Raw genomic sequence first — 12,436 nt, forward strand, 5'->3', positions numbered from 1 at the left:
GGAGTCGGTTACGCAAGGGAAAGGTATTAGCACCCCTCACGTCCTTCGTACTCGATGGGATCCATGCTCAAGAGAATAGAAAAAGGTTGCTGAATAACTGCTCAAAAGAATGCACACACACTGGAATCAAATACAGATGGAAGAAGACGGAGGAAGGGGACTCGGCAGGATGTCGCATCCTGGGCCTACGTAGTTTGTCAGAAACAAACATCAGAGTCAACGTAGTTCGGGGAAATGGGAACGGGCTCGCTAGGATATCGCATCCTATGCCTACGTATCTCATCTGGAATGAGAATCAGAGCTACCGTAGTTCGGCTAACGCACGCCGAAACAAAACACAACACAAAGACGCTGAGACGTCAGAAGAAACTCGCAAACACACAAATGGAAACAGACTGCCAATGGCTGGGCTTACATCCGACTCCACAAAAGAAACGCAAACAGGAAACCGACTGCCAATCGCTGGACTTACATCAGACTCCAAACGATGCAAACAAACGCACACAGGAAACCGACTGCCAATCGCTGGACTTACGTCAGACTCCCAGCAAACAACAAACAAACAGGAAACCGAATGTCAATCGCTGGACTTACATCAGACTCCACACACACAAACAAAACAAAAAGGTTGCTCAGAGAGATCATCTCAATCTCCTGCCTACGTACCTCATCTGGTATGAGGATCAGGGCGACGTAGTTCCCCTTAACAGGGGAGAAACTTCTATCCTAACCAGAGACTGGGAAGTAACAAACTAAAAGGGAGACTGACTCGAGCCTAATAGTTGTCATGTAATTCACAATAGTCCTAGGTTGAGGTTTCTAACAAGAGTTTGACTCACACAGGCAGGGAGTCAACTCAAGTCTATCTCTACGTACATTCAACTTCCTTGAAAGTTGATCATACGACTCCTACAGAAAGGATATGAGAAGCAAAACAGATAAACATCAAAAGCAATCGGCACACACTATACACAACCAAGGGGCTCAAGCAAGGTTGGGCTTTAGTCAAGGGGTCATATCGACCTTGACAAACAAGCCAAATACTGGAATGGGTGGCCAGGCTCTTAACCTCTAACATTGAGAGTTAGGGTGAGCAGATGAAATGGGGATGGGGGTTATGCCTCATAGCTCTTAACCCGAGCCTGGGTGAGCTTGATTCAAAGAATGTGTGGGAGTCCAGAATGTGGGACTCTATTCCACATGACTGACACAACAAGATTTTGGGTTTTGATTCAAACTGCGTCAACACATAGTGTGAGCAAGATGAATGACTCAACTGAATAGCAGGGGATGGATTGCACATCCCTTTTATCTGCCAATGCCTCTTCACTTAGGAGGTCTTTACATGTACCAGGCACAAAGATAAACAAGCACAAACATTGCCTCTTAAGGAGGGCTTCAGACAGGTGCCTGCCAAAATAACATGACAGGTCTTCCAAACTACATGGAGAACAGGAAGTTACCTAAGTGGTATGCCAACCACAAGCAAAGCAAAGCAACTCAAATAATGAGTTAAAGCGGCTAAAGTACCTGTAAGAAAAGCTAAACCAGTCAATATTTACATTCAGGCAAATCAAACAATCAACAACAGTCAGACAACCAATTATCAGACAACAATGGTGCAAGGCCTAAGGTGCAAGCAAACTAAATTGATTCACCATCCAAAAGACCTACAAAACAGCAAGGTTAGTCAACCAAAATAACTTGTATCTCAAGTGATGAGATCATATCAACCAATATGGCTAATTGCTTGAAACCTGAAATGCACAGCTCAAAATGTGAGTCCAAACCCCTAAGGCAAAGCCTAGGGTCAAAGATGAAGAAAAAATTCAAAACAGAATCTAAAACTCAACATGAATCATCTTCAATCAATCATGAACATGTCCTAAAAAGGACTAAATCAAAATCACTAAGCAAGGGCATGTAATAAGCAAGAGAAGTCAAAGGCAATTTCAAAGCACATATTTGGTCATTAAGAAACAAAATTCTATATCAAAACAGAAATGACTCAAACAATTCTGGAAATTTTTATGTGCATACAACATGTCCAATACAATCATCATACCAAAAATCATAAACAGAGAAGCTCACTTGATATGGAAATGAAAATGCACAAGTTGATCATCAAATTGTGTGACACACATTGTCACACCATGCAATCATGTGTATAAAACAGAAATGGCAAATGAGAAAAATGCACAATCAAGCCTCAAACATCCATCAACATGTTAAGAATCATCATGCAAAATTTCATGGCATTTGGATCAATATCAAGCATTTCATAATGGAAAGAACAAGGCAATGTCACATATGCACACATGTTCAAAGAATCTAGCACTATTAAAAATCCAGCCATGCACAACTCCAGAAATTTGCATCAAAAAATAGAAGACATTTCAAGGATCATGTAGCAAAAAACCTGGAATTATTTGGATGATTATTCAATTTGATATGCATTTTTGAAGTTGAAAAAAATTTGAAATGAAATATGAAGAATGTACATGAAATTATGGAGGGAAATACCAAAGTTGGATTAATTTGAAAAACTGAGCTAGCAGGAATCGAAGCGAGGGAGCGCTCGCTGGCCAAAACACAGTCGTTTTGGCCTAAGGCAAAATCTGAAAACAAAATTCAAAAACGACGCAGGGAAGGATCAAACCGAGGGAGCATTTTGCTGAAACGCTGTCGTTTTGCCAAACCCTAGCCAGCATACGCAGACGGAGGCGCTACTGTTCTGGACGGAGGAAACCACCGTCTTCATGAAGACGGTGGTGAACAGTACACGTACACAAAAAAAATTCCCAGAAACATGAAATAATTATGTCATTGGAACCGTTATCACATGCAGATCATGAATCCATGCTTAATTAGTCCTAATTCCTACTGTACAGTGAGAATCGAAGAAGAACACATATGAACATCAAACTTCCATTCATCATAACTTAGTCAAATCTCAACCAATTTTCATGAATTTTATGTCAGAATTACTAGGAAGCAAAGATCTACAAGTTTAGGCACATAAAAACAAGAATTATGCTACTCGAAAATCTGACCTCTTGAAGAGCAGTTGTTGAATTCTGGTGATTCAAGGCCTGGCAAGCTTCAAATCTACTCCTCTTTCACTGTGATGAAGCTTTATGAAGAAATTGGAGCTTGTAGTGGCTTAGATCTTGCTCAAATCTGAACTTCCATATTTGTGTTCTTGAGCTTGCACCACACGAATCTGGTCCAAATTTGATGATCCAAGGCTTGATCTACACCAAATCAATGCCACAGAACAAGAAAATGCAAGAAAATAGCAAGGTTATATGGAAGAAATTTGAATTTGGATTGAGAGAAGAATTTGGAGGGAAGAAGATTTTAGATCTAGAAATGATGAATAATCACAAATTCTGTTAGGATTTAGTTTATATACTCTGTCCTAATCCAATCCTAATTAAAATTAAACATGGTTAACTTGTGATTAGTGAAAATGAGGTGTATGTCAAAAATTGGAAAATGGAGGTGTATGGAGCATGCATACGTGAACAGTAACCAATGAGAGCTCAAATTCACTTAAAAACACCTCATGCACACAATGGCAATGGAAATTAGTTCATAAAATGCACCAAATTCAAATTTGTAAATTTCCCTCCAAAATGGTCATGAATGTGCATATGATCATGTGATGAATTTTCATGTAATGTGATGAATGATTTGGAAAGTTCATGTCATGAGAAGAATTTGGCAAAAAGGAGCACTCAATTTGGAGTTATGAGTCAAAAGATATGGCCTTTTGAAGTCCCATGCACACTTGACAATGATTTGATCATATCTCCTCAACCATTCATCATAAATTCATGATCTTGGACTTCTTGGAAATGGGAGAGAAAGATCTTCAACTTTCATGTTGGACAAAAACTCATTTGAAGCTTCTTTGATGATGTAAGATTAAGTTGAACTTGAACCAAAATCTTTCCATTTTTGGAAACTTTCAATTACAGGTCACTTTCCATTTTTGGAAACTTTTGATCTGACCTCAAATTCTTCAAGATATGTGTTTGTAATGACAAATGAACCTCTTTTGAACATGAATGAGAACTTGAAACTCATTTCTCCACCTCCTAGCCCTCAGTTGACTTTCTGTTGACTTTCTAGGTTGACAAATGACTTAGAAGTGCTCTGATCAGCTTGAGCCTCAACCACTTGAGGAACTGGCTCCAAAATGAAACCCTAGCTCTTGTAAACTTCCCATAATAACCATATGATCTCCATCCAAGAAATAAACCCCATCTCCTTGAGAAACCTTGACTGGTAGAATGACACTGATTAGGGTTGACCAGAGGTCAAAACCCTAATCCCAAGGAATCTGAGCATGAACAATGAACCCCTTACAGATGACAATAACCATGATGATGATGATGTATCCTTGCAACCAAGACAATGTTCAACCTCCTTGAAGGACCAAGAAACCCTAATTGAAGCACAAACCCTCAAATGGCTAGTGATCAATCCATGAGACCCTCAGGCTTGAATCTCTTAACCTCTCTATCTTCTGAGAAAGACTTAGGAGGATGACCTATTTATCCACATGATATGCAATATGCAAATGCCTAATATCCTAAAACATGAAATGCAATAACATGAAATGCAATATGCTACACTAGTCCCAAGAAGAGGAGGGCAAATTTTGAGGTGTTACAGAGACCTATCTGAGGCTTTTCTGAAACAGTACAAGTATAATCTCGATATGGCCCCGACGAGGCTGCAGTTACAGAATCAAACGCAGAGATCCAACAAAACCTTTAAAGAGTATACTCAACGTTGGCGCGAGATGGCGTCCAGGGTCCGACCAACATTGTTAGATAATGAACTTGTGGATATCTTCATGGGTACACTCCAAAGGATGTATTATGAGAAGATGATTAGAAGTTCGTCTACAAATTTTACAGATATGGTAGCTATTAGTGATCATGTAGAAAATACGCTGAAATCAGGGAAGATCGCAGATACAACCGCTTCACAAACAACAAACAAGAGGTCGCATGAGGTCTTCGCAAAAAATAATGAGGGGGAGATAAATGTTGTGATGGCAAGTGTCTACCCCCAGTATCAGTTTCTGATTGCCCATATGTCGTACCATCCATATTCGTATGCCGGTGCAACTCAATATCAACAACCGCCATGTCAGTATCAACCGCAGAAAAGTAATCAACAATCAGTACCCGCTCAGAGAAATCAGAATCAACAGTATAATCGTGACAACAAAGGACAAGGTCGAGGTCAGAATAATAAGAACAGTTTTGGTAATCACTCCCAGATTGATAGAATTCTGGTACCGTATGCTGAACGGGTGCTATACTTGATTCATGTAGGAGCTATTGTACCAAAAGAAATATCTGCAGCCTTTCCTCCATTCCGCCCTAAGCATGATCCTAATGCTTCGTGCGCTTACCACGCTAGATTTATAGGGCACTCTATAGAGGACTGTTGGGCCCTTAAATACCAGACCCAAGATTTGATTAATTAGGAGATCTTGTCCTTCTCCGAGGAAAAACCCAATGTGAAGACGAATCCCCTGCCAAATCATGGTGGTTCAGTAGTCAACACTGTAGTCGAAGAGGAAACAATTGAATCCGTACTGAGAATCGACGATGTAAAGACTCCGCTGTCAGTTGTATTGAAGAGACTTGAGCAGTTTGGGTTTCTAACAGGTATACATGATGATTGCACAGTATGTGAGTATGATCTAGACAATTGGGACAAGTTAAGGGGTTGTGTACAAGAGCTAATGGATTAGGGTTTGATACAGTTCTCTAAGTCCAAGGCAGCATAAGAAGTTGCAGTAATCGAACCAATAACTATTGTGTATAGAAAGAAGAAGGTCGAAGCTCCTCCCAAGAGGATTCAACCAATTCATTTTCGTGTTCCCAGTCCGTTTCCGTATCAGAACACCAAGGCAGTACCTTGGAATTATGAGACAATATCGTATTTGGGAGGAAAAGAAATTCGTATTCATGACACAGAAATCGTCAACATCACTAGAATGGGAGGCATGACTCGCAATGGCCGTGTATTCTCTCCAAAGTACACTCCTAGGGTGTCTCCATCACCCACAGTTATCTCATCTAAAGAGAAGGTCATTCCTACTCCTACTCCGCAAGCAAGGGCAATTGTACCGGCCACTCCGATCGTGACGACTGCTCCAACACCGACAAAAGTTATTGCCAGCAAAACGGCAGAATCCGAAGCGTCTAAAGGTAAAGGGCTGATGGTTGAGAATGAGCAAGTTCAAGATCACAAGAAGAGCATCACTTTTGAGGAAAATCAGGAATTCCTCAAATTGATCAAGAAGAGTGACTTCAAGATCGTCGACCAGTTGAACTAGACTCCCTCCAAAATATCCATTTTGTCTTTGTTGTTGAGTTCTGAGGCTCACCGCAAGGCATTGCTGAAAGTTCTGAATGTCGCTCATATGATGCAAGATATCACGGTCGATCAGTTTGACGACGTGGTTGCTAATATCACCGCCAATAGTTATTTAGGATTTAATGAAACAGAATTACCTCCTGAGGGAAACTCCCATAATAAAGCACTACAGATTTCGGTCATCGAGTCCTCGTTGACACTGGTTCTTCGCTTAATGTATGTCCAAAATCTACATTAAGTGAATTACAGTTTAAAGGTCCCGAGATGAGGACCAACACACTGATTGTCCGAGATTTTGATGGTTCCCAAAGACAGGTTATTGGGGAAGTTGATCTGCTCATCTATGTTGGGCCTCACCAATTCAGCATTACCTTCCGAGTCATGGATATCAACCCAACTTACAGTTATTTGTTGGGTAGGTCATGGATTCATGTCGCTGGGGTAGTCACCTCTACGTTGCACCAATGGATGAAGTTCTTGATTAATGATAAACTGGTAATCATGTGTGGGGAAGAAGACTTGTTGGTTAGTGAACTCTCATCATTCAGATATGTTGAGACAAATGAAGGAATTGTTGAGATTCCGCTCCACTATTTAGAATTTGAAGAAGTCAGTTCTGCTACCTCAAATCATGACCAATCATCCGCTACCGTTCTATCTTTAGTCAGAAGCGCCAAACAGACATTGGAGATGTTGGTGTAAGCCCTAGAGGCCAATACATTTTGGTACTTGTATCGAATAATAAAAGGCATTCTCTTTATTATGGTTGATTAATAAAGTCCCTGGAATAGATAGTCCGTTTAATGTATTAAGTGTGACTTAATCATGAGAACACATTAAACATAAGGACATTATTCCTAAAGTATCCGTAGTCGAGCTTTAGTGTGAAGTGGGATAACATTAAAGCATTAAGACTATTATGTTTGTAGACTGATGATCACATCTCATGGATCATGGATAAAGAGTTATCAAGTCTTAAACATAGGTATGAATATTAGGAGTAATATTTATACCGGATTGACCCGCTATGAGAATACTATATAGAAAGTTATGCAAGGTGTCATAAGTTATTCTCATGGTGATAATAGTGTATTCCACTCTTCGACCTGAAACCACTATGGATCCTAGATGTAGAGTCGAGTGCTTTATTGCTGATCCAACGTTGTCCGTAACTGGATAACCATAAAGACAGTTGATGGGTACTCCACAAAGTATGCTGAGGGACATGAGTGACCTAGATGGAATTTGCCCATCCTGCATAACAGGATAAATGTCTATGGGCCCAATATTGAACTGGACAAGGATGACACGGTCTATGCCTTGTGTTCAATATAGACATAAGGGCAAAAGGGTAATTATACACATAATTATTATCACAGATGGTTTTGTCAGATCACTTGACATTTTCGTGTCTTGGGTAGCAGTGATGTGTTGCTAGATACCGCTCACTGTTTATTATATTAAATGTGTGATTTAGTATAATTGCCAATGTCACGAAAACCTACAGGGTCACACACAAAGGACGGATTGATGAGAGATAGAGTAACTAAGGAATACCGTAAGGTACGGTGCCCTTAAGTGAATTATAGAACATCGTAAGGTACGGTGTACTTGAGTAGAATACGAAATATGGTAAGGTACCATGGGCTTAAGTGATTTTGGACATATTATAAGATATGGGCCAAAATACACTTAAGTGGGCTTTTAGCTTGAAGCCCACACAAGTGGTTCTATAAATAGAACCCTTGTGCAGAAGCAAAAATTGGCGGTTGCATTATTTCGTTTTTCTCTCTCTTTCTCTCTCACTCAAAGCCTTCATTCGTACCAGCTAGCACTGAGATTGAAGGAAGCCGTTCGTGTGGACTGAGTAGAGACGTTGTCATCGTTCAACGTTCGTGATCGTTTCGTGGATCTGCATCAAAGGTTTTGATCGTCACAAGAGATCTGCACCAAAGGTTTCAACCGTCACAAGAGGTAAATATTCTATCACTGATCATGACCATTCGTAAGGATCTCTAAAGGAGAAATTTTTAATTTCCGCTGCGTTTTGGACCGCAATTCTCCTTCAGGAGAAAGGCCCACTTCCTGGTTGGGGTAAAGTTGTCGATGTAGCAAAGAAGTGCGACATATTTGGTATTGGTTATCACCCATCAGCACGCAAGGTAAGCCCAAATAAGAAGTTGTTCAACCGGGTCAAATTCAGCAGTGCCGACTTTCAAAATGATCATAATGTAGCATTCATTGGAGAATCTAGTGGCAGCAAACCAGGAATGCCTAGCCTCATACGCAGATGTCCTCCGGGGTTCAAGCTCCCCAACTGGACGGCTACCGTGATTCCCACAGTATACTCGGAAAAAACGTAATGCATTTTGTTTTCTCGATCCCTCGTCCTCGCCTGAGACGAGAGGATAACTTGTAAGGGCCTCCATGCTTAAAAGTATTATGTGAATAAATAAAAAGTACTTTTTGCATACAAAACTTGTGTTCCCTTTTCTTTCGATTTTTTACTTTTTCACTAAAACAACGAAATGGCAAAAGATTCTTTTTCCTTTTCTCACTTTACTAAAAAGCATACTAAAATAATCTCATCATATACAGAGCAAACAAAACTATTGATTATAATACGACAAGAATCAACTGTAATTCTGGATTTCCAATCAACCAAGCTAAAGATGGCAGTGAGGAAGATTGTGAATTACTAGTTGAACTAGCACAACTCCTTGAGCACGAAGAAAAAGAGATTCAGCCATACAAAGAACCAGTGGATGTCATTAATTTGGGTTCTGAAACTGATAAAAAAGAAGTGAAAGTTGGGGCATCTCTTGCCAAGCATGCACACTCCGAGTTGGTAGAGTTATTGCACGAGTATGTTGACGTCTTCGCTTGGTCGTCTCAAGATATGTCAGGGTTAGACACCAGCATCGTTGAACATCATTTGCCAGTCAATCCTGAATGTCCTCCCATCAAGCAAAAGCTCAGAAGGACTAGACCCGACATGGCACTCAAGATCAAAGAAGAGGTTAAAAAGCAGTTTGATGCTGGATTTTTGGCCATTTCTGAGTATCCACAATGGGTTGCTAACACCGTCCCAGTTCCGAAGAAAGATGGTAAAGCCATAATTTATGTAGATTACTGAGACCTCAATAGAGCAAGTCCGAAGGATGACTTCCCTTTGCCTCATATTGACGTTTTGGTTGATAATACAACTCAGTTTTCCGTCTTTTCTTTCATGGATGGGTTCTCCAGGTATAATCAGATAAAGATGTCACCAGAAGATATGGAGAAGACAAATTTTATCACACCTTGGGAGACTTACTACTACAGAGTAATGTCGTTCGGCCTGAAGAATGCAGGGGTGACATATCAACAAGCTATGCTAACCTCTCTTTCACGATATGATTCATGAAGAGATTGAGGTTTACGTGGACGACATGATTGCCAAATCCAGAACTGAGGAAGATCACTTGGTGAACCTGAGGAAATTGTTTTTTAGACTCCAAAAGTTTAAATTGCGCCTGAATCCGAAAGTGCACTTTTGGGGTCCGATCTGGTAAGCTCTTGGGTTTCATAGTCAGTTAGAAGGGTATTGAGGTTGATCCCGACAAAGTTCGAGTAATCCAAGAAATGCCATCTCCTCGAACAGAAAAAGAAGTCAGAGGTTTCCTTGGTCGACTCAACTACATCTCCAGATTCATATCACACTTAACAGCTACATGCAAACCGATATTCAAACTGTTGAGAAAGAATCAATCGGTTGTGTGGAACGACGATTGCCAAGCGGTATTCGACAAAATAAAAAAAGTACTTGCAAGAGCCATCAATCCTGATACCACCGGTTCCTGGTAGGCCTCTCATTATGTACCTCACAATACTCGATGAATCTATGGGTTGCATTCTGGGCTAACATGACGACACAAGCAAGAAGGAACATGTTATTTACTATCTCAGCAAGAAATTCACTGAATGTGAGATCAGATACTCACTTTTAGAGAAGACTTATTGTGCTTTGACTTGGGCTTCTTGACAACTAAGACAATATATGATTTTCCATACCACTTTATTAATATCCAAAATGGATCCAATAAAGTATATCTTTGAAAAGCCTGCTGTTACTGGTAGAATTGGCCGGTGGAAAATGTTGTTCACCGAGTATGATATTCAGTATGTGACCCAGAAAGCAATAAAGGGGAGTGTTCTGTCTGACTACCTTGCTCACCTACCTGTCGAAGGTTATCAACTGTTGAGGTTTGACTTTCCATACAAAGACATTATGTTTATCAGAGACTTCACTATGCCAGGCTCTGAGATAAGCCCTGAGGAAGGCCCCGAACCAGGATCGTGATGGACGCTCGTGTTCAACGATGCTTATAATGCTCGAGGCCATGGCATAAGCGATGTTATCACTTCTCCAACCGGTTTCCACCTTCCATTTACCACTAGATTATGTTTCGACTGCACCAACAATATGGCAGAATATAGAGCATGTATCTACGGTTTGGGGGAGGCCATCAACTTAAGGATCAAGATTCTTGAGGTATACGGTGATTCAGCTCTGGTAATAAGTCAGGTAAAAGGTGATTGGGAGACTCGGGATAGCAAGTTGATACCCTATAAGGAGCATATCATAAAACTAGTACCCTACTTTGATGAAATATCTTTTCATCATATTCCTAGAGAGGAAAATCAGTTAGCAGACGCTCTAGCTACGTTGGCGTCTATGTTCAAAGTCAAATGGAAGAGTGAAACACCAATTATCCATATTGACCACTTAGATAAACCAACGCATTATGTAGTAATCGAGGCCGATCCTGATGATAAGCCCTGGTTCTATGACATAAAGACATTTTTGGAAAAACAGCAAAGTTCCGAGGGTATATCCATTACTGATAAGAAGGCTTTGAGAAGACTCTCTTCCAAGTTCTTCCTAAATAATGATGTGTTATACAAGTGAAATTATGATTCCGTACTACTCAGATGTGTGGATAGACACGAAGCTAGTACGATCATAAAATCCATACATGGAGGCTGCGAGGGTGTACATGCAAAAGGTCCTGATATGGCCAAGAAGATCCTTTGGGTTGGGTATTACTGGACGACATTGGAGGTTGACTGTTACAAATTTGTTAGAAGATGTCACAAATGTCAGATATATGGTGACAAGATCTTTGTGCCACCGACTCTGTTGAATGTTTTGACTTCTCCATGGCCTTTTTTTATGTGGGGTATTGATATAATTGGGATGATAAAGCCTAAAGCTTCCAAAGGTCATCGATTCATCCTGGTCGTCATCGACTACTTCACGAAATGAGTCGAAGCTGCTTCGTATGCCAGCGTCACTCGACAAGTGGTTACCCGGTTTATCAAGAAAGAGATAATCTTCCGCTATGGGATACCTAGCAGAATCATCACTGACAATGCCAGTAATCTCAACAATAACATGATGAAGGAGTTGTGCAAAGAATTTAAGATCGAGCACCACAACTCTTCACCATACCTCCCCAAGATGAACGACGTCGTAGAAGCAGCCAATAAGAACATCAAAAGAATCGTCCAGAAAATGGTCAAGACATACAAGGATTGGCATGAGATGTTGCCCTTTGCTCTGCACGGTTATAGAACCTCGGTCCGCACATCCACTGGGGCAACTCTATACTCGTTGGTATATGGGATAGAGGTTGTCTTACCAATTGAAGTTGAGATCCCTTCACTCAAAGTCATCATGGAGGCTGACCTCGATGAAGCTGAATGGGTTCAATCACGGTATGACCAGCTGGATCTGATCGAAGAAAAGCGTTTGACGGTCGTCTGTCACGTTCAATTGTACCAAAGACGTCTCAAACGAGCTTTTGATAAGAAAGTTCTTCCTCGTGAGTACCGCGTAGGAGAACTCGTGCTCAAAAGGTATTCTGCTACCCACTCAGACCATCAGGGTAGATAGACTCCTAACTACGAGGGACCTTTCATCATCAAGAAGGCCTTCTCAGGTGGGGCTCTAATCCTCACAACAATGGATGGGGAAGATTTGCCA

General features: G+C 40.7%; 1 protein-coding gene across 1 annotated transcript; it reads left to right on the top strand.

The window, feature by feature from the left end:
* Positions 1–10,873: 10,873 nt before the first annotated feature.
* LOC127129768 (uncharacterized) lies at positions 10,874–11,359 on the top strand. Its single transcript, XM_051058895.1, has one exon. The coding sequence runs from the start codon at positions 10,874–10,876 to the stop codon at positions 11,357–11,359; it is 486 nt and encodes a 161-aa protein (XP_050914852.1).
* The last annotated feature ends 1,077 nt before the right edge of the window (positions 11,360–12,436 follow it).

This window comes from Lathyrus oleraceus, chromosome 3 (genome assembly GCF_024323335.1).
Source record: "Lathyrus oleraceus cultivar Zhongwan6 chromosome 3, CAAS_Psat_ZW6_1.0, whole genome shotgun sequence".
Taxonomy (NCBI): domain Eukaryota; kingdom Viridiplantae; phylum Streptophyta; class Magnoliopsida; order Fabales; family Fabaceae; genus Lathyrus; species Lathyrus oleraceus.